Below are 24,290 nucleotides of genomic sequence, written 5' to 3'. Positions count from 1 at the left end.
TGGTTGTAAGGCAAACGTCGAATTTCTTCAAAGGAACAATGATAGATTCTAGAATAACTAGATAGGTTCAACATTCATGATAGTTTTTTTTTTTTTAATTCTGCCTGATCCCTCCCCTCTCCATGAAAAATATATATGTATGCACATAATAGGGAATGGAAAAACCATCTGGCTAGCTCTTAAACATGGTTTTCTTCTTCATCAAAGAGGTTTCTGTGTGAAAATAATTTCACAGATTCAGAAGTAGGTATGGTGCCACTAAGAAGAGAAAAGCAGAATCATAAAGAATATATGTAAATCAAGGAAGAAGATATAATTTTTTTTTCTTACCATATCAGCATGGTGCAGCATGTAACATGTAAGATGTTTGCCATCATTTAAGTGAATTTGTAGTCTCTTTCAGATTTATGTACATTTTCAAATCTGCTTAGAAAGACTAGTAAAGATATGTCACATTTACTTAGATGAGATCGAGAAGCATATTTTATTGCTTAGGAACTAGGATGTGAAATATACAATGTGTATGTAAAACAATTTCATAAAGTTTTATAAAGGTAATGAAAATCACAGATGAGTCAGTAAAGAAGCAAAATTAAAGAGCATTCTTGAAAGAATTAATAAACACTCAGGTGAAAGAATACTTAAAAGTCATCTATTCTAGAAAGTCATTTTTTACAACTGATTTAGGTGTAAATAACAGAAATCAACCTGAAGTGATTTCATCTTAAAAACAAAGGAGAAGAAAGGAGAGAGAGGGAGAGGGAAAGGAATTTAGCAGCTCATAGTGTCCAAGAATGCGCTACACAACCAAATCATGGAAAGGGCATGGATACAGCTGGGCTTCCAGAACAAGTGGCAGCAGGAATGTGAATGTTCCCATCCTTCAGACATTAAAGAGGAACCAAGAGATATTTACATTAAATAAAAAAAAAATTCGAAAAGGAATGCATTGGTTTAGATTGTATCAGTCACCCGTGGCCAGGATTAGCCTAGTTTGCATCAGAGTCCTCCCCTGGTCCACTCAACTGTGACAATAGTACTGCAAGAAATTTGGGGAGAGGAAGTAGTCATGGAATAACACAACAGATTGCACAGTGGTCATGTAGGTGGGAATCAACTCTGAGAAAAGTGGAGGGCATACTAGAATGGCCAATAAAAACTCCATCATTTTACAGGTAAGTGAGCAAAGAGATGACCTGGTTTGTTTTACTTTATTTGACAAATGAGTAAAATAGCTAGAACTCAACAAATAAAAATCCTCCCTCCCCCCCAAAAAAGATAAATATAGATTTATTTCAGCATGATTTATGTATTGTTTTATATACATATTTATGTTTAATACAACTACCTTATAAAATAGGTATTAACATCCTCGTTTTTCAGATGAGCAAACAGGTTCAGTAATTAAGTAAATTTTCTAAGGCTACATTGCTATTTCGTGTCAGAGGGATTTATACACGACTCTGTCCAATTCCAAACCTGTGCTCCTTACAAACAATAATAGTAATAACGTCTGAATTGTTTTTATAAAACAGATATGTACTCATCATAAATATTCACATAACACAGAAAAACGCTTCTGTGTTATGTTTAACATAGACTGACTAAACTCCCCAAATTCTTCCACCTAGAATTAAACATCATTAACGAAGAATATCTTTCATATATCACTAAGAAAACTGAATAAATCAGCAAAATGTTTTATAAAAAGGACACATCAGAGGATGTATCTTATTTTCAAAAAAATTGTAACATTTAATTTTATTTTAATTTAACTGAAAAGAAATTAGAGTGAATAATTGCTGAACTTAGATTTTTTTATTTTATTACAAAAAGCCCCTTAATTTTACAATTATAAAATGTACAAAAGGGATGGAATCATTTTTAAAAGAAACTATACTTCAAATTTTGATGGTACTGACTGCTTGCTCTAAAAATAAATTGGCGCACTTATACTTTCCTACTTCCTGACCTCTTAACCTCAAAATTTTGATGTTATTAATTTCACTTTTTTAAGACTTATGTTTATATTCTTTGTAACCATAATCCCCATGGTTTACTCTTAGTTTTATATTTGCATGGATTCCAGGCTTATCGCAATATCCTTTACCAAATTTCTTCCTTACTGATTTTTTTTTTAATCTTGGTTTCTTGTAATCATCAAATAGTTCCCTCTCCACCAAGCTCACATGAGCCATATTCCCTGAGAATGTCCCTTGCCTTTGATTTCGATTTCTAGCAGGTTTTAAGAGCTGTTCCTAGGAAGTTTGGGGGCTTCTCAAATCTGTAGCTTAAAGTCTTTTCTCAGTTTTGGAAAATTCTCAGTCATCACTCTCCAAACATGGCTTCTGCTCCATTTTTTTTTTTCTCTTTCCTCCTTTTAGGATTCTAATTACACATGAATTAGACTTCTCATTGTAACTCCTGTGTCTCGTATTCTTTTTTGTGTTTTCTATCATTCTGTCTATGCTTTTTTCTGGATATTTCATTTTGAAATATCTTTTAGTTCACTATCTTTAGCTGTGCATAATCTGATTTTTAAATCAATCCATTGAGTTAAGTATAGATACAACATTTTTCACTTCTAAAATTTTTACTCTTTATAGTTTTCAGTTCTTTTTTATTTCCTTGAACATATTTAAAACATTGTATGAATATCCGTGGGTATTTTTTTAATTATGTGCATTTTTCTCCCTCTTTAAAAAATTATGCCTTGTCTCTTCATGACAGCCTATTTTCTGATTTAGTGATGGACACCGAATATAAAAAATTATAGAAATTACTTGTGTGCAAATTTTATTTTTCCCCAGAGTATTTAAAATTGCTTTTGTTAGGCAGTTAGTACCTCTAGCAACCAGGATCAGTTTAATCCAGCTTCAAGATGATTCGAAACTGCCTTTTAGTTCCTTTGATGTTTAGTTGGCTTCAAGTTCATCTGTACTCCCCAAAAGACTGTTAAAAATACTGTTTAGTTTCTCTGCAGCCACTTCTGAAATTGGCAATTGACATCTACGAATCTGGGTTTTCTTTCTCCTGGATATTTTTCACTGCCTTATTAGCTTTCTGATGCCTTCTAAGAGACTTCTTATAAAAAAATGTTTTCTCTATACTTTCTAATTGTTTTTAGTGGGATAGGTGGTCCTAATTATTGTCATTACTTAATTTGATATCAATTTTAACACCCAGGAAGACAACCTACACCTTGAGAATAAATCACATGAGGTATGGTCTGGCTTGATGTGATAGAGGAAGAAGGTCTAGTGAGAAAATCAGTGTTGGAGAGATAAAGCTGCAGAAGAATGCAATGAAGAACAATTTTTATGGGTGACTAGATCAACATTATCAAATGCTACAAGGACCAATTAAGTCAAGAGGAAGATTGGAATATTGGGCCTTGTAATTAGGAGGTCACCATTAATCTCTTAAGAAAATCGTTTCTATAATATAGGAAATGGATAAAAACAAGATAGGTGAAGAGTTGGAGGTAGTGTAGATTTTCTTTAAGAAATCAAGTCGTGAAGGAAAACAGAACAATGAGAGGTATTTTGGTAAGAAAAACAGAGGCAAGGAGAGATTTTAGTCATTATTGTTTGCTTTCAGCATGGGCACTTTTGAGCATGTTTGTATACTGAAGGAAAAATACCAGCAGAGAACAGATTAAAGACTAGAGAGGGCAAGGAAAATGAATGGAACTAAGTCTTGAAGAACAGAGAAAGAAAAGGAACAAGGATAAGCTTTCTGTTGAAACACAGGAGTACAAAATAGATATAAAGAAAAGTATTTATAATAAAAAAAAAATAAAGAATCCAATCAAAAAATGGGCAGAGGACATAAAGACATATTTCTCCAAAGAAGATATATTGGCCAACAGACATAAAAAGATGCTAAACATCACTAATCAGCAGGGAAATGCAAATCAAAACCACAATGAGATATCACCTCATACTAGTCAAAAAGGCAATCTTCAAAAAGTTAACAAATAACATGCATTGATATGGATGTGGAGAAAAGGAAACCTTTGTGTACTGTTGATGGGACTAGAAATTGGTGCAGACATTATGGAAAACAGTAAGGAGATTCCTCAAAAATTTAAAAATATCATATGATCAGCAATTCCACTCATGAGTATTTATCGAAGGAATATGAGGACACTAATTTGAAAAGATACATACACCTCTATGTTCATTGCAGCATTATTTACAATAGCCAAGATATGGAAGCAACTTAGGTGTTTGTCAATCAATGAATAAACAAATACACACACACACACACATTGGGATATTACTCAGCAATACAAAAGAATGAAGTTTTGACATTCAAAACACCATGGATGAACCTAGAGAGCATTATGCCAAGTGAAATAAGTGAGACAAATACAAATACTGTACGGTTTCACTTATATGCAGAATCTAAAAAACAAACAAACAAACAAGCAATGACAAAAAAACAAACGAACAAACAAAAGAAAAATTTATAGAAACAGACATCAAACTGAAGTTTGTCAGAGGGGATGGGAGTCAGCAGATGGGTGAGAAAAGTGAAGGGGAATATAGTCAATAATATTTACATGGTGACAGATGATTATTAGACTTGGTGTGACCACATTGTAAGGTATATAAAAATTGAATCACTATACTGTAGACCTGAAACTAATATTGTATACCAACTATACTTAAATAAAAAAAGAAAAAAGTTTGATATTTACAAAAGCTGAGATGAAGGTTTAGCGGTAGGAATTACATGAATCCTGTTCTATTTCTGCAATGTTATAAAAGATCATCAGCTAATTCTGAGTGTGAACAGTCCACTTGCCTTTCACCAGTTATTGTTCCTCTAACGCCTATAATACATACATTTCTATTGGTCCTGTAGCCTCTTCTTATTGGCTTTAGAGTGCAGAAGTAGAAAATGTTTTCATAATCCTATAGCAATCTTCCTCCTCATATCACACAAAGCACTCATTTCCTTTCTCTCCTCAAAATGTACTTTGGAGAATCTTACTGTCAGGACCACTTAGGATGGCCACTTACTGATATGGAAGTGTAGGAGAATGAATACCTTCTCCAATCTAAATAAATGTTAAATAACCAGCAACTACTTCTCTCCCACTTGCCCTGCATTTTGTTTTCTTGTAAATGGAAACTCCAGAAGGGCAATGATTGTGTTTTATATGCCCTGTCAAGGTATAGCAAATATCGGGGCTGTTAAACTAGTAACAAATAGAAATGAAATCCCCAAATAATAAAACTGACTATAACAAATCAATTGTTGCTAGTGATGCAGAGGCTGTACTTAAAACTACCAGGAATAAAGCAGACATGTCCTTAATCATGGTGTCCAGATATGCGAGTTACATTTTGGTAACTATAACTTTCAATTAAATATCTATCAATTACTTTCTTTTGACTTATAGATATCTGATGAGAAAGTATCAACACTATGCTCATTTTAAAGTGAAATAAATGAGGATTCAGGAGATTAAAGAGCATGCCCAAGTTCATATATTCAGCTAACATATGGAGACCTAGAATTCAAACTAATTTTTATGATTCCAAAAGCCAGTGGTGTTATTTACAAACCTATACAGTCTTCTCCTCAGTTCAACAGCTATAAGAGTTGGATATTACTTTTCCTTGTAAAAGAATGAGGAATCGTGCCACTTGACTGTTCAAAAATACAAAGCTTCATCCTGTGCAAGGCAGACAAGCATTATGGGTCAAACATAAAGACGGAGTCTAATGGATAGAAGTTATTACTCAAGAATGAGAAATAGAGCATGACCTCTTGTTTGATTTGTTTTGTATTCTAGTGTAGGGTAGTGATATATTTAATAGAGCTTGTGCTGCTAAAGGTAGAAAATTTGTTCGGTATTTATGATAAACAATTGCCTAAGGAGATGTGACATTACTGAAGAGGCAAACTTCCACTTTGCATATCAGAACATTAAATTTTATCTCTTTACTTTTGCTGTCTATCAATTTTGATAGATTGAGTAAAGAATGCGGTAACCAAAAATTCTGTGAAAAATTTTAAGGTCCACCTAAATGATAGGTATAGTGAACTATCCCCATTGCATCTAGCATAATTAACTCTATTGAACTTTTAATGGTTTTGAAAATTTACGTTGTAATCAGACTTAAAAAATAATTTATATTAAAACTTTCTCTTAGTATTCCTGCAGATCATGCTATGTGTTACAAAACAGTAGTTGGAAATAGTAGCTATAAACAGATGAAATTTGAGAAAATAAAATAAAAATAGTTACACTTGTTATACAATCCAGCCTCTTTAGAATGTGATGATTTTTACAAACCATTCCTCATTCAACACGGAACATATGGCACTGAGGTTCTGAGAAAAATATATCTCTGATCAGAATTCCTATCATTAAATTTATATTTATCCAGCACCTTAAAAATTTCCTTTTACATTTCAATACTTATTCCTTTCTATTACAAAATGTTGCTTACACAAAAATGTGTATTAAAATATTGCAGCAATCACAAAAACTCAATAGAAAAATAGCTACATTAAAATAAATATTACAAAATTTTAACCAGAAACAATTTTTAGTTAATTCTTATCCATCAAAAGATTCTAAGGTGTAGGGCATAGTTTTCAAGAGTATATGCTAATATGCCTAATATTTCTCTTTTCAGAGTAAATTAAACACATGAAGGTCACTTCAGTTGGCATAAGGATATCTATGTGAACAGAGAAAAGGAAAGAGAAGTATAAAAAGGAGAGTAAGATAATGTTTTTGATTTCTCCTAGTCAGCCTTTAATACATGTTTATTGAATGACTATAAATATATACATGCATGATTATATGTGTATATAACTATATAACTATACATACATACATACATACATACATACATAATCCAAATGAAAGTGCTGATACAAATATTGTATTTGTTGTATATTTTGATTTGTCCATGAAGAACTGTCTCATAATTTTCGATGAGAGATTTCAAATAAAAATTATTTTTAAAAGTTTGCAGTATAGATTCATCATTATTTCTTCTTATTTAAAAACAAAAATTAGAAAAAATAATTTTATAAACTTCTGAAGATATGTAATACTCTGCCAATACTAAAAAAATACAATTTCAAATCCTAGCAAGTGAGTTTTAAGCAATATTAAGTAACTTTAAAAATCTGGTTATGCATACTATATTTGCTTATGAACTATGGGCTGTGACATAAATAGTTTAATATAAATGAATTTAAACACAAATCATATGTCATGTATTCATGAAATAGTAAAGATATATAGATATAATTAGTGTCTCAAAAAGAAAACCATAGAAACTGCAGACATTACATAGTAACATATACAATTTTTAAAACTAAATGAATATACGAAATAAAAATATCAACTCAAAATTATTTGCAGTTATTAAATTGTATCTTAATAAGCAATGAACTAAAACTTGTTAAGAACTGATGTACTATACAATGACATCAATACTATATACCAAATGATTGGTAGAAGGCAGTTGATACGGAAATTCAGAAACAAAAAACAATTGCTTGTTTTATATTCTTTATATTTTATTAGAAAAGTAATGCACATTCATTTCAATAATCAGTTTTTATTTTCTATAAGTATTGTTTGAATTTCCCAAAACCATTCTCCAGAGTTAACTGTTTAAAACTCATTCGTGTTAAAAAGTGGGCAGAGTACCTGAACAGACATTTCTCCAAAGACATACAGATGGCCAACAGACCTATGAAAAGATGCTCAACATTATTAATCATCAGGGAAATGCAAATCAAAACCACAGTGAGATACCACTTCACGCCTGTCAGAATGGCTATCATCAAAAAGTCAACAAATAACAAGTGCTGGCAAGAATGTGAAAAAAAGAGAATCCTCCTACATTGTTGGTGGGATTGTAAATTGGTGCAGCCTCTATAGAAAACAGAATGGAGATTCTGCAAAAAAACTAAAAATAGAGCTGCCACGAAACCCAGAAATAACATTTCTGTGTATTTACCTAAAGAAAACAAAAACACTAATTGGAAAAGATATATGAACCCCTATGTCACTGCAGCATTATTTACAATAGCCAGGATATTGAAGCAACCTAGGTATCTATTGATAAATGGATTAAAAAAAAATGTGTCATATATAATGGAATATTACTCAGCAAGAAAAAAGAATAAAACTTGCTATTTATGACAACATGGATGGACCTAGAAGATATTATGCTAAGTGATATAAGTCAGACAGAGAAAGATAAGTACTATATGATTTCACTTACATCTGGAATCTAAAGCACATAAAAAATGAGCAAACAAAACAGAAACAGACCCATAGATACAGAGACCAAGCTAATGGTTGCCAAAGAGGAGGAGGTGGGGGGAATAGGTAGAAAAAAATTGAGTGCCATGGGATTGACTTTGATTCTTTACCCCCAACCTTCCCCCAAAACTAAAACTCATTCACATATTTTATTATGCATCTTACAACAAAGACTAGAAGCAGGTAAGAATGATTGTGGTTAAACAGCCTAATTAAAGAAAAGAACTAATATATTTTTACACTACAATATTTTGAAAGCAATTTTGTGTTTATTGAAGGATTTTTTCATGCATATTATTCACAATTTTTTTCTGTCAGAGTTTTAGTTTTCTAGGGCCGCTGTAACAAATTACCACAAATTGGGTGGCTTAAAATAGCAGAAATTTATTCCCTCCTTTATGGAGGCTGGGTCTGAAATCAAGGTGTCAGCAGAGTTTTTCCTACTTAAGACTCTGAGAATCTATTCCATGTTTCTATCCTAGCTTTTGATGGCTGGCAGCAATTCTCGGTGTCCCTTGGCTTGTAGTTGTATCACTCCTATCTCTGACTTCATATTCCTGTGATGTTCTTCTCTTTGTCTCTCTCTCTTCTCTTAAGGACACCAGAAATATTGGATTAAGGGCCTGCACTTATTCTTATTCTCTTATTCAACCTTCATATCATAGTAAAAGCACCACACAGTCAGATCTGGTTTCGTTCAGTAGATGAGTTCCCTACTAGATGTTCTTATGGTACCTGTACTGCTTCTTTGTAGAATTTACCACTATGTCAATTTTATATTAATTTTTCTGATTATTTAACTACCATCACTCTCCTCAACTTGACTATAAACTCTATAACACAGGTAATGTGGGATATGTGTATTTTACTCACCTTTTTTCTCTATCAAGCTCAGTAACTGCTGAATAAATTAGAAGTGCATATTTACATATAAAAAGTTGATATGTGAATTATGAATCAATCTCATCAATTTATTAAAAACTCTCTACCAAGTGAACTCCTGAATAAACATTTTATAATTAGAATTCCTATCTAAACATTAAGGGTGCATTGATTTTAACATTTGGAATACATCATATACATTTTTATTTTAAATAGACTTGGTTGAATTATTTTGAATAGCTCAATTAAAAACTGTAGGATTCAAATGATGAGAGATTTTATTATTTCTCAAAGACATTTTTGGCTATTAAAATAAACACCACTGACTTTAAAATAAGTTTTGTGAAATTTATTAATTGCTGCAACAGTAATTCTTCATTTTTACTTTGGAATATATAAAAACATGGCATATATAATAAGAAAAAATATCTTTAAAACAGTGGACACTATAATTTCAACAATAAAATTTATCAGTATGATGCATTTTAAAAATAAGACTTGATAACTTAAAAATGCTTAATATCTATATTTGAGAAAATTATAGTAATAATTATTTATTCCAATAATGATTCATTCCATAATCATTATTAATTATTTGAGTCACAGAAATTCTGTTGCAAATCTGAATATCTAAATTCAGAATTTAGGGCATACAGATATAATTATAATCTCTTTCTTTTGACAGCTTAAGCTTACATAGTTAAATGCACATAGTATTCTTTTTTTTTTTAATTTCCTGGTTAGAGATAGGACATTTCAAAAGTCAAACATAATGCTAAGATAAACACATTAATCCAATTTTGAGATGCTGCTGCTCTTTGAGTTGAACTTTCTGTGTCATGCTAATATTTCCTGCATTTTCTGTTGGAGAAAAAAAAATGCTAAATAACGTCAATTTCCACATATATGTAGTACATATCTATATATCTCTATTTTTATGTAGTACATATCTATATCTCTCTATATAGATATCTATATAGAGAGATATAGATACGTATCTATACGTATCTATATCTATAGATACGTATAGATATAGATACGTATAGATACGTATCTATATCTCTATATAATATATATCATATCTATCTATATATATTATATACAGATATATATATCATATTTTTTTGTATTAAGTTGTTTAGGAATAGTGCATGCAAAAAATAAATAGAAACTGTGATGGAAAACTTGAAGAATTAGATGATAATGACTTTCTCATAATTTGATAGCTGCTCTAAGCTTGGCTGAGCGCCCTCTGGGGTTATCCTGTACATCCTGATCTTCTGGAGTAAGTACCTTCTTGTGTATCAATTTCCACATTAAAGGGGCCCTTCCTACAGAGACTCCTTCCTTGTTTTCATGATCTGAATCCAATTGTGGTGTTTGTATCACCTTCTGTCTAGCACTTAAGTTAAACTTTTCCGTCATGCTTATCCCAAGCAAGAATCGTTTGACAATGCGATCCTCTAGTGAATGGAAGGAGAGGGCGACAAGGCGACCACCAGGTCTCAGAAACTTCTGAGCTGTCTTCAGTCCAGTGTAAAGTTCATTGAGTTCATTGTTCACAAATATGCGAAAAGCCTGGAAAGTCTTGGTAGCAATATGGGTAGATCGGTGTAGCAAGTCTTTTCGTGCATATGTAGCAGAAGGAGGAAATGCACCTATAAACAGATTTTGTGAAAACAGGAAAAGAAGATAGATAATATTAATATTTACCATTGTAAATATACTGGTTGTGTTGTATGTGTATATACTTAAGGCACTAAATTTCCTTAGAAAACTGGCATTTCATCCATTCTTCTCCATTTTATTTCCAAGCATTCTAACAAGGCTTAAAATTATTGTATCAGAAACATCTTTCATAACTCATAAAAGAAAGTGAAGTCAAACAGGAGTAGAAAAAAAGAAGTCTCTGCTACCCCCAAATAAAATAAACAAAAGAAAATTACACCTCGGCACATTATGATCAAACTACTATAAGTGAAAGATAATGAGACAAATCTTGAATACAACAAAGAAAAACTATACATTACATAAAAGAGAACAAAAATATATCAAGTTAATTTCTCATTAGAACAATGGAGCTACAAGATACTGAAATAATATTTAAATTGTTGAAAGAAAAAAAACTGGTCTTCCAAGAAAAGATTATTCTAAAACTAGTCTTTAAAATTAAAAATTGAAAGACATCTTCAAATAAATTAAAAATAAAAGAATTGCTAACAGGTCTGCATTCAAAAACTGCTAAAACAAACATTTTAGGACAAAGTAAAATGACACCAGGTGATAACTTGGATATATAAAAAGTAATGAAGAGAATTTATGTAGATAGTAGTCTTTAAGTAAAATTATAACACAATAATTTTTAGTTTATAATATAGAAATATAAAATATAGATATAGGTAAGTAACATATATGATAGCAATAGTACAAAGGATAAGAGTGGGTAAATGAAACTATCCTGTTGCAAGGTTCTTATATTTTACTTGGAGTTAAAGTTGCATTATGGTCCCTAAAGAAGTCAATAAAAATAATGCAAAGAAAGAAAACTAATATGCTAATAGAGAATAAAAATGATCCCCAAAAATAATGTTTAACACACAAAAAAAGAAAACAAAAATGAGACAAAGAGAAGACAAACAGCAAAATGGCAGACAATAAATCCAAATATAAAGATATTTTCATTAAATATAAATATACTAACACTCCAATAAAATGCAGATTGTCTGACTGAAAGAGAGCAAGACCTAACTATGCATTGTCTATAGAAATGCATTTGAAATATAAAAACATGCATAAAAATAAAAGCAAGCAAAAGGCTATGAAAAGATATACCATGCAGACAGTAAACTTAAAAAATCTAGAGAGACTACATTAATATTAAACAAAACGAACTTTTAAAAGAGAATCACTAAACCCAAAGAGGAATATTTCTTATTGAGAAAATAGTCAAGACAGCAGGAAGATACATCACAAATGTATGTGTACCAAATAATATAGCTCCAAAATTTAGCTGTTATCAGAAAAAGACCCACATTTATATAGGCAACTGAGTTTTGAGCAAGTTGTCAAGTTAATTCAATGGAGAGAGAATAGATTTTCAATAAAAGTTAATATCATAAGATGAACTTCAACCCATATTGCACACTGTACACAAAAATTGATTCAAAATCAATCAAACCTAGGAGTAAACACTGAAACCAAAAAATATATATCTGACAAAACTCTCTTATCAAGAATATAAAGAAAATCTTACAACTTAATAATAATAAACTTCCTACTTGAAAAAAGGGAAAACATTTTAACAGATATATTGCAAAAGGTAAAACAGCCAATAAACACATGCAAAGATTTTCAACATCGTTATTAGTCATAGAAATGGAAATTAAAATCATAATGAAATTCCACTACATACCCACTATAAACTGCTAATTCCTAGAGAGATACAAACTACTAAAACTGACTCAAGAATAAAGAGATAATCTGAATGGACCTACTACAAATGAAAGAGTTGAAGCAGTAATCAAAGTCAACTCACAAAGAGAAGTCCAGATGGTTCTACTGATGAATTTTGTCAAAATCGAAAAAATAAAAAGTACTTCATAACCTCTTCCAAAAATTGAAGAGGAGGAAACATTTCCCAAATTATTTCTACGAGGCCAAAATTACCCTAAAACTAAAACCAAAGACATCACAAGAAAATTATAGATCAATATTTCTTATGAATATAGACATAACAACCCTCAATAAAATATTAGCAAGCCAAATTCAGCAGCATAGTAAAAGGATTATATACCATGACCAAATGGGATTTATTCCTAGAATACAAGGATGGTTCAACACCTGAAACTTGATCTATGTAATACACCACATTAACAGAATAAAGGAAAAACATGCACATAACCATCAAAATGATTCAGTAAACACATTTGAAAAAAATTTAACATGTTTTTATGACCAAAAAACCCCAACAAACTAGTGATAGAAGGAAAGCACTTCACCATTATAAAGGCCGTATATGAGAACCCACAGCTAACACATATCAATGATAAACAACTGAAGTTTTTTCTCAAAGATCATGAATAACACAAGAAATGATAACTACTTTCACTATTTCTATTCAATATAGTACTGGAAGTTTTAGTCAGAGCAATTAGATAAGAAGAAGAAATAAAAGGCATCCAGATTAGAAAGGAAAAAATAAAAACTATCTCTGTTTGCAAAGGATATAAGCTTATACATAAAAAACACTAAAGGCTACACACACGCACATACACACATACACACATACACACATACACACACACACACACACACACTGTTAGAACTAACAAATTAACTCTGTAAAGCAGTAGGAGACAAAATTAACAAGCAAAAATCACTTGTGTTTCTATATACTATAATCCAAAAATGAAATTAAGAAAACAATTCAATTCACAATAGCATCAAAAAGAATTAAATATTTAGGAATAAAGTTAACAAAATAAGTATAAAACTTAAGCTATGAAATCTATATAAATTTTCTGAAACTGTTTAAGATGGAAATACTCTCCAAACTCATCTAAGGTTCAATACAATCTCTATCAGATCTCAGCTGACTTTTTGGTACAAATTGACAAGCTGATTATAAAATTCATATGGAATTGTAAGACACCCAGAACAGCCAAAATGATCCTAAAAAAAAAAAAGAACAAAGTAGGAAGACTCACGCTTATGGATTTTAAAACTTACTACAAAGCAATAGCTATAGAGACAGTGTGGTACTGGTGCAGCAATAGACATAGCAATCAACGAAATATAATTGAAAGCCCAGAATAAACTCATATAGTTATGATCAACTGATTTTTGACAAGAATGCCAAGACCATTCAATGGGGGAAAGAAAGGTCTTTTGAACAAATGGTGCTGGGACAACCAGTTAGCTACATAAAAAAGAATGAGTTGAATTTTTAAATCATACACAAAAATTAACTCGAAATGGATCGAAGACCTAAATGTGAGAGCAAAAACTAATAAAAATACTAGATGAAAACACAGAGATAAATCTTCATGACTTTGAATTTGCAGAAAACTCAGAAGAAAAACCCCAAATCACAAGCAACAAAAGAAAAAAATAGATAAACCGGAATTCATTAAAATTAAAACTTCTATCCTTCAAAGGACATCATCAAGAAAGCAAAGACAACCCAAAGAATGGGGGAAACATGCCAATCATATATCTGATAATGAATTTACATCTAGAATATGTAAAAGAAGCAAGTTACAAAATAAACATGTATGATACTATGTATATAAGATTTTAAAACATGAAGATCAAAAGAGACATGCCCCATTTAGCTTTCAAGGTAAACAAAAATGTTGATTTTTAAACAAATTAATAACTATGATTTTCCTTAGTTTTTCCCCATTGGCACACAAATATGGTATTAATGTTCAATGAATTTACACAGGAATTTTTATTTGATTTAGTAGCTTGTTCTCAGAGAATATTATCCTATAGAGAAGTGATCTTTCCAGTCCAGATTTCCTATGAATGAAGATCTGAAAGCATGACTGCAACCCTGGCACCTAAGTCTCCTTAGCATGATTCTTACAGCAAAATAAATTATACAAGACTAGTATCTTAGTTCACATGTCCAGTAGTAAAGTACATTAAAACACACCAGATTAATATTCTTAGGGAACTAGAAAATGGAAGGAGAGAAATAATTTACTAGGGAGCTAAGAATCTGGCTGTCTAAAGTTAACCAAATCAGTGTTATGAGTTCATTCTTTCCTCTACAAAAACTACTTTGCTGAAAAGCTAGAAAATGTTAGCCACTAGGGAATTTATCTTCCAACAACCAGGTCTCTCTGAAACAAAACACAAAGTCAAAGCTGAAGAGGGAGGTCAACTTCTTTCCATGGCTATTCAATTTCTCCATTTTCCAGAGAGAGTTTTGGTCATTGGAAAATGTGTTTCGAAACATTCTAAGGATCTGAACAAACATGCAACTCTTCATATTGTAGAGCTTAATTTAGAGGACATTTTCGGAAGGTTGCATTACCGAAAACTTTGTGTGATTCAAACCTTGCATAATTCAACACTAATTTTCTCAAAGGAGAAATATAACATAAAATACATTTTAAGATGCATGGATTTCATGTAAAATAGGAGGTAAACATTCACGAAGCACACGGATCAACAAATACTGTAGAATATTTTCGCTTTAATACTTAAAATTTTTTAAACATTATCTCTAATGTTTTATAGAAATTAAAAGCATAGCTCAACACGATAGAAGCTTATTCTATCACAGTAGTTCTAATATAAATAAGAGCATTGGTTAGTTTGACATGACAAAGGTATTTCTGTTTACCAGCTAAAATGGCCCCTTCCTGTGGCAGAATTATTGTTTATAATTCATCTAGTCAGCTAGCTGTGAAACTAAGATTCTTGATGAATTCTTTTAATTAGAGAATGTTTTAATTTCAAAGTTTTCACATAAAGCGAGACTTTATTAATATTTTATATTATGTAACTTCAAGTTTTATAATTCATATGCACATTTAGTACATCCACACTATATATGAATTTGGAGCTGACAGATTAATACCACTGTGAACTGACAAGCTTTTCTTTATAAAATCTAATTAGGCCCTGCCAATGTCATATCATGAAGAAAGAAAATAAGAGCTTCCCTTTATATTTAGAAATGGATGGTCTTGAAGATAACAGGATTAACTCCAATCCATGAATCTTTTCTTCTGGGTCTTTCTTACTTTTGTTTAGGGAATTTTAATCTGAACTATGTCCAGTGGGTCTGCTGAAAAGAATTACTAGGTGTGGTCCTGTCAACTTCCTCAAGTCCCATCTTTAGGCACCAAGGAGATGACAAGGGATTGCAATGAATGGGCAATGTGTTTTTGTAAGCTTACCATGCTGTTCTGGGGATCTAAGGCACATACCCTCCCTTATTTTACATAGGTTCAATTTCCAGGGTTCCCCTTCCTTTACAGTGGCACTTTGTGGCTATAATTTATAGGAAGAAAGGTTGACAATGAAGACTGTGTAAAATAAAATAAAAAAGAAAGAAAAGAATATAAAACAGCATATGGTAATAGAAATTAAAGTAGTAAAATAAAACATCAACTGGCAATGATACAAATACTCAAAATGACAAAAAAAAAAAAAGACAATCTTACTATTAAAGATTAAGCAAGGAAGGTTCTTCGTTTAAATTGGAAAGTTTAAGGGAAATCAGTAAATGTCCTGTGCCTCTGAGGTAGTAATGATGGGTTTCTTCCTGAAAGTCACTGGTCAGAGAACGAGAGACAGAATCCTCTTAGGTATACAAAGATGAGGTAGGGACATCTACCGACAAGTAATCAAGAAAAAAAAAAGGTTCAAAAACTATACCAGATCCAATGCTTACCCATGTGCTGGACTCTGAATCAGGCCCTAGGAAGAAAAATATTAATGAGGCCTGGTCCCTACCCTCAAGGAGCTGTTTTGCAATCCTTCTTCACCTCTTTCCCATCTCCTATATCCTGTTATCAAAAATAGAAACTGGTCTCTGCTTTCCCATTTCCTGAGTTTAATCACAATATCTTGTATGGCGAATTCATTTGATTAAGGCATAGAGTAAGACAGAAAATATGGACTCGATCACAATTTGGGCCATTTAGTTTGGTACTGAGAGAAAATCTTTTTGGTTTTATAGTCCATCAATGGACTTATTTAACACTAGGCCAATGTATATTAGTTCTAAGTGGGTAGAAGTGTGCTTACCCCTAAGTGTAGCACTGATCATGCTTTACTGTAATTACTAGTTTACTTGTCTGTCTCACTTGACTCTGCTCTCCTTGTGAACAGGAACTGTTCATGTTCACTCTTAAATCCCTTGCACTTAACAGAGAAGCTTGTGATTCTGAATCCTGATTGCACAATAGAGTCACCTGTGGACCTTTTTAAAAAATAAAGATCCCTGGCCCTAGTCCAGACCTACTGAATGAGTTTCAGAGGTTTATTGCACAGGAATCACTACTTTTAAAAAGCTTCACAGAGGATTTTGACTTGCAGCCAAGATTAAAAACTACTATAGTAAACACTCAGTAAATGATTGCTGAAAAGATAATGAATAGATAATGAATTTAAAAAACCCTAAATGGATAAATGAATAAAAATCCGGAAGCATTACCACAAAGAGTTTCATTTATATCATTGGATGGGTATATAAAGAGTATAATATTTAATCGCATCAGGGAGAACATATTTTTAGTCACAGAAAACATTATGAACAGAATGTAAAGTTAGTGTCATAAAAAGGGCCCCATCCTATATCCTACTTTTTGGCCATATGTAATTGTGGGTATAAAATTATAATTTTAATGGGGCAATTGAACTTTCAAATTTGCTAGTAATTTCATTGTCTCAATATAACTGTTTGCATGATTAAATGATATCTGGATACCGATTGGGAATGTCCTTACTGAATCAATCATTTGTACATGCAATGGAGAACCTGCAAATAATTTTAACCTTAAGAAATGCAAGTTTGCAAGCCCTTATTATCTGAAATGAGCAATATGCAACTTTATTTTCACATATTTCTTTTAAAGGATAAAATAAGACATAAAATATAATGGTAAAATTTGAAAATTTATGTTTAAATAAATTTGTGAAGATCTTCAGTGATTTAAGTTCAATTTTCCCCCAAAATTAATGCATAATGTTGTTAAGATTTAATGTAAGCTTTATTTTAGTTAATGCCTATGAAATTCTAAACTACAAGTTTTCTCAATTCTTCAGAATAACAGAACTGCTTTCCTCTTAATACTTCAATAGCAAAATTATAGCAGTAAATTTGACTACAAAAGGAAATTAAAAGCTCATATACATTTAATAACAAGATGTTTTCAAGTTACGTACTTTCCAAAAATGAACATTTAAAATTAAATGTACATTAAATTCATTATGAGATAATGAATTTAAAGTTCTAATTTCAGTATAACTTTGAGACATTATTTAGCCCTTAACTTCTCTCACAGTAATGTTGGAAAAACTGACAGAATGACATAGATGTTCAATCTCATTAGAAGCACTGCATTCTCACGTTCCAGAGCAGGTTCACTGTTGTTATTTTTTAGGTTTCTGACAGTTTCATATCCTTACTCTTTTCCTTCTCTCACATCAGCAAATTCGGACAGCTCCATATGTGAAATGTGTCCAGAACCCATCACTTCTCACCAACTCCATTACTATCTTCCTAGTCCAAGTCATCATCATCTTTTCTACCACTGAAGTGATCCTTTTCATACAAAAATTAGATCATGCCATTCCATTGTTCAACAAGTCTAGTATCTTCCTATCACATAAAATAGAAACTGAAGTTTTTTTACCTTGGCCAAATGTCCCTATGTCATATGCAACCTCTGCTTACTACCGCCCCCATTTCTCTGACCACATTTCCTGACTTTGAGCTCTGTATTTTTAACTGAACCATGGGCATGGTCCTATCTGAGTCCTTTGATTTGTACCTACAATATCTGCCTTCACATACCTGGATGGCTTACTCTCTGCTTCCCAAATATTTGGGAAAGTCTCTTCCCAAATATCATGGAATTAGAAAGAAAGTCTCTGACTACATGTATGAAAATAACACCCTGTCACTAGAGTCCCCTTACGTTGCTTTATTCTTTTTCATAATACCTCATAGGGGACAAATATTTACTTGTTTATCATGTCCTCCTCTGTTAGAACATATACTTAGTGAAAATAGAGACTTTGTTCACTGCTATAAATTCTTTGCACCAAGAAGAGTTGGCACATTAAAAAAAATATTGCATTTGTACTTTAGAGTTATATCATTGTTAAAAGAAAAAAGCAAAAAGGTATATTATCAGCTGTATATGAAGTAAAACATTAATGTCACCACTCCTTAAATTCTACCCCAAGATACAAACAAAAGGTACATTTTCTAACATTTTTTCTTGATAGACATACATGAAATTTGTATATAAACAAATATATAGCAGATATATTTTGTGAGAAGGTAATGATCTGCACAGTGATCTGAAACTTGCTTTGTTTACTGACTTTAATTTATAAAATAATTTCAGTTGCATAGATGTATTATAATTCATTTTGTTTGTTCATTTAACAAATGTTTGTAATGTCAAGCACAGTACCAGCTAACTGGGAATACAACAGTAATTAAGATAGAGGCAGTTTCTACTCTGGTATGGAGCTCATATTACCAACACAGCAGGGATATTTAGAATGTTTTCTATTTTTGCTATCACAAAAAGATGCTGCAGTACACATGTAAAATGGACATTTTAAATTTCTACAAGGCAAAAATCTCCACAAAGTAAACAGACAGTTACAAACTGAGAAAAATATTTGTTACTGTATGTGAAGTTGTGATAGTAGGATTAGAGTTGTTAGGTCAAAAGTTACTTATGCCCATTTAAGTTTGGATCAATACTCCCAAATTTACTCTCTAAATAGATTGTATCAATTTACTTCTATCAATAGTATATGAGAGAGTCCATCTACCCACATCCTCACTAGTCCTAGAAACTATCACTCTTTTTAACCTAATCTAATATTAGGCAAATGATAGTTAACAGTTGTTTTAATATGTGTTTCTTTGGCAATTAGCAGAATTTGGAATCTTTTCAAACCTAATGGCCATTTGATTTCAGCTATGAATTGCTTGAACAAACCCTTTGTCCATCTTCTTAATGTGATGTTGCTTTTTTCTTTATTGATTTGGAAGAGCTATTTATAAAATAAAGATATTAACCCTTTGTCTCTCATACATAGCTGCAAATATTTTTTTCTAGATTGTAACATTTTCACTTTGTAGGTTTTCTGCCATACAGAAATTAAAAATTTCTATATAGCTTTTTTTCCATGTCTTTTAGGTTTTATCAAGTTTAAGAAGGCTTTCCCCACTCTAAGATTATAGACAATCAATTCTGTTTTCCTGGTGTATTTCTGGTTTTATTTCTTATATTTAAACATATAATCCACAGGAAATTTATTTTTTAGTGTGGTATCAGGTAGGAATATAACTTCATTTTTTAAAAAATTATATAGCCAGTTGTCCTATTGATTAAACAGTACATTCTTTACTCATCTGGAGTACCACTTTGGTTATATATTACACTTTTATATGCAAACAGATCTGCTTCTGGATTCTCAATTGTGTTCTATTGGTATATTTCTCTATTTTCCTGCCAAAACCAGATGATTACTTTTTATTTTTCCAGTACATTTTTCTATCAGGTGGGGTCAGTCCCTCTCCCAACATTACCTTTCTTTTCAAATTTTCTTGGGTATTCTTACACATTTATTATTCCAAGTTAAAATTAGAAACAATGAAGTATATCATAATAAATATTTTGATTGGAATGGCAGTAAATTTCTAAACTAATTTGAATAAAGCTTACTCTATCATGATACCAAAACCATCCAGGGAACATAGTATTCCCATTAATATTTTACATGTCCTTTATTAAAGTTTAATAGCTGTCTTTACCTAAGTCATGGTCAGGCTATTTGTAAGTACTATGTTTATACATATACATTTTAATCATCCCTATGGAAAAGCATAAGAAATGACAATACTTATATGCAGACAACATGGTGTAATAGAATGGCACTGAACTTTATAAAGGAGAAACTAGGTTCAATGATTAGGTCTTTTCCTTTTTATAACTGTTCAATGTGGGGCAAAACACTTCTGAGTTTGTTTCCCTACTGGAAGATGAGATGATAACACTTCCCATAGCATTACTGTGAAGATTAAATAAAGAGAATGTTTAGGAACACCTACTGTATACTTGGCATAAAGTAGTCACTTTATGAATGTCACTCACATTTATTTACTTACTATTCTCAGTTGTAAAATGGAGTAGGTGATGACGGAGTGTGATATATTAATATGAGGGGGTGTGATATATTAATTTGAAGTTTCTGCCAAACTAATTATACTTTCATCCTGGATTAATAGAGTAGATAGGACAGAGGGCCGTTAAACACCCCTGAAGCATCTTCCGAGTAATGCTTTTTGGATTTAGGCATCAGACTAAAGACTAAAGCATCCAAAATAAAGTATAAAATTTTCTCTATGTACAAATTAATGATATACTTCTAAGTTCACAAAGTTGTATGTTGGCCTTAAAAGTATAAAGACTTAGTATGGCATAGGATTGAGAAATCATTTAAATTTTTGTTTTTAGTTTTACCTTGACTATTTAATAACTGATGCTAAGAATTGTAAAAACCCTAATTGCATTAACCTAAACCTTCAAGGTTATATTTACCTAGCCAGGAGATTATTTTCCATAGTTAAACTTCTAGATTCCTCTTGCCACCTAAGTAAACAACCTGTATTCTGGCATTTTAAACACAAAATTTCTCTATTCTTTTCTTATTTCTTTGCTTTAGTTTTCACAGAGCAACTTTCTGCACAGGTTATCTACTTTCTCAAGCATAGTTCCACAAGGATAAAATGTATTTGTGAGTCCTTTTAAACCATGTCCTTTGTTTTCACGGCTCCGAAAAAAAACCAATATATTTAGTCCATTTATTAAATGAACAGTATCTGAGGCTACCACTAAAAATTGTTTAGATAAAACTGGCATCAATGATATTTGGTAATTCAGTAATTACATGCTGAATAATAATACATACTTCATTTATGCAATATATGTTATCTACCATTCACTAAACACGGGGAATTAAAATGTTTATGAAGACATAGTTCTTGATCTTAAGAAATTCAAACCCAATGAGAAGATATGTGAATACTGGAAAAGAGGCTATAAAGAAAGACTGTACAACTATTAAAGAGGATAAGAAAAAAAGAAAATAACCTTGACCCCCCCACTCCCATATAGACAACCTTATGTACTACTGCACCTTCCATTCCTAACCAAATACCAATGTGTCTGTTTTGTCAAGTGAGTTTGATAAATGCAGCAGGCAACACTCATTTTTGGGAGATATATAATGCCCATCGGCATGGTAAAGTTCTGAGGATAACTATTTAATTTTGTTTACTTAGCATTTCTAAGCTTTTTGAAACAGAAACTTTTAATTTTTAATAACTATCTATTCCATAAAATTTGTTTTCTGGGTAACACACTTGGGAACATAGTAAAAGTAGGTTTTGTGTTAATCACTTTCCACAGATCTTAATTATGTTATTAAATCCCTATAGTAATTCTGAAAGGTAAGACGTAAATATCTTTATTTCCATCTAAAGGTGAAAAACTGAGGAGTTAAATATCTCTTCCCAAGTTCGCAGGAGTCAAATGGAAACTCAGCTCTTTTTAACATGATGTCCACCACTACAGCCCCCTTTTTTGTACCACAGAGTGAACCTAACGTCTCCAGAAAAAGGCATAACATTTCTGGTTAATTCAAGAAGCACACTCTCAGAAGGCCAGGGCAGCATTAGTTCATTGAAAACATACTCTCAGAAGGCCAGGGCATACTCTCAGAAGGCATACTTCTGAAAGCATACTCTCAGGGCAACATTAGTTCATTGAAAACAAATAAGTAAACAAATTTATTTTACTAAATAGTTTCTAATTTTTCAGTTTCCTGAGAATGTTCTTGAGTTTTCTTGTTGTTAAGTGTGCCCAAAACAAGGTAACAATTTTAAGATGGTATATTCACCAAACCATATCATCTCTTTTTCCCTGATTAGAATTTAAGGAAGTTCAGATGAAATCACGTGGTTTAGAGTGATTTCCAGAAGCTCTGATTCCATGTCTGGTGTTTTATGTAACAAGCTCATTTTCTGGGAGAAAAGAAGGAGTGTGGAATCTTTACTCGAAGCCTGAATAGGCTTTTACCGAGAGATGTTGTAATGGAACCCAAATCACTTTGCATCAAGTTGCAAGAGTTTAGCTTTCTCGCCACATTCCCCTTGGGGAGATGTGTATTGTCAGGCCTGGAGACTGCGCATCTGGTGAAGGCAGTAACTGCCCTGGTCTCTTATCCTGGGAACAATAATGAATACCTTTGGCTTTTGTCCTTTTTGTTCTACTGAAAGTAAGGTATTGTTAGCTCAGGTTATTAGGCCTTGTGTTGGTCGCCCTTTTTCATCAGTTTTCTAGATAGTGGGTTTAAAAAAGAAACAGTTGCAACTGGTGCCATTACCAAAAACGATTACTGATTACCATTTTTTGATTAAGAATATAAACTCATCCAATGCAGTATATACTGACTCACTTGCAAGAAGGGGGCCCTTTACAGTCGTTTTATATTGTAAAAATCAGCACTTAATATTCTGCAGCAAAGTAAAATGAGGGGAAAAGCTTGTGTACAATTAGACATAAAGGGCTTAGATGGCTAAAATCTTGGGAAATAAAACCTAGCCTTTTTTTTTTTCTTTAAAGCTTCTTGAGAAATGGTGAGAGAAGAATGATTTTCCATACATTTGTTATTATGTATTTCTTGTAAACACATGGTTTTAGCAATGACAGAGCAGTGCTCCTTACTCTCATTCTTAATCTAGAATGTCTCTTCTTACAATTTACATCTACTCATCCTTAATAGTCACTAAGGAGCCATCTTCTCCAGGAAGATTTTGCAATGACTTTTGTACAAATTTCATCAAACTATTTATCACTCTACACTACATGTCTATTAATCTCTAAAAAGTCTGAAAAACTTTTCTTATTTTCTTTTATATCCCCACTTCCAGATCTAAGATCTGGCGCACAGTAGGTGGCAAGGGGGAAAATCCACTAAATAAGAGAGACTCACAATTTCAAACAAAGATAAAGATGTACCATAAACAGTATTGTGAATGTGGAAATGCATGAACTCCCTAAAATCTTTGTAAGATTTTGTGTGTATGTGCAGTTTTATGTGGAGATACTCTAGGGCTTCTACCAAATTCTCAGATATACAAGGGACTCCAAAGTAGGAAAAGTTCTGGTGAAAACAATGAATTTAGTGAGTTTTCAGCTTACAACACACCACTGTTAATGATACTACCAAAAAAACCCCTCTGCATTCATTTAGTTATGTTTTGTTGTATTTTTTTTTTCTTAATCTGGGTATATCATCACCACTTAGCACATCACAAGCATGG

General features: G+C 31.9%; 1 protein-coding gene across 5 annotated transcripts in view; it reads right to left on the bottom strand.

Annotated features, from left to right (window-relative positions):
- Positions 1-9,834: 9,834 nt before the first annotated feature.
- METTL15 (methyltransferase 15, mitochondrial 12S rRNA N4-cytidine) overlaps positions 9,835-24,290 on the bottom strand; it is a 150,950-nt gene continuing 136,494 nt past the window's right edge. For 3 of the 5 annotated variants that reach the window (XM_039866132.1, XM_039866142.1, XM_039866122.1), the window contains 2 exons: positions 10,297-10,851; positions 9,835-10,120 (listed from right to left, as the gene is read on the bottom strand). In XM_039866132.1, coding sequence (XP_039722066.1) covers positions 10,406-10,851 — 446 coding nt within the window. In that variant the 3' untranslated portion in view covers positions 9,835-10,120; positions 10,297-10,405. Of the gene's footprint in view, positions 10,121-10,296; positions 10,852-16,107; positions 16,202-24,290 lie in introns of those variants that run through there. The other 2 variants (XM_039866157.1, XM_039866150.1) reach the window with 2 other exon arrangements.

The sequence above is a fragment of the Pteropus medius genome, unplaced genomic scaffold (genome assembly GCF_902729225.1).
Source record: "Pteropus medius unplaced genomic scaffold, Ma_sr-lr_union100, whole genome shotgun sequence".
In the NCBI taxonomy this organism is placed as follows: Eukaryota; Metazoa; Chordata; class Mammalia; order Chiroptera; family Pteropodidae; genus Pteropus; species Pteropus medius.
This window is presented reverse-complemented; position numbering and strand designations above follow the sequence as displayed.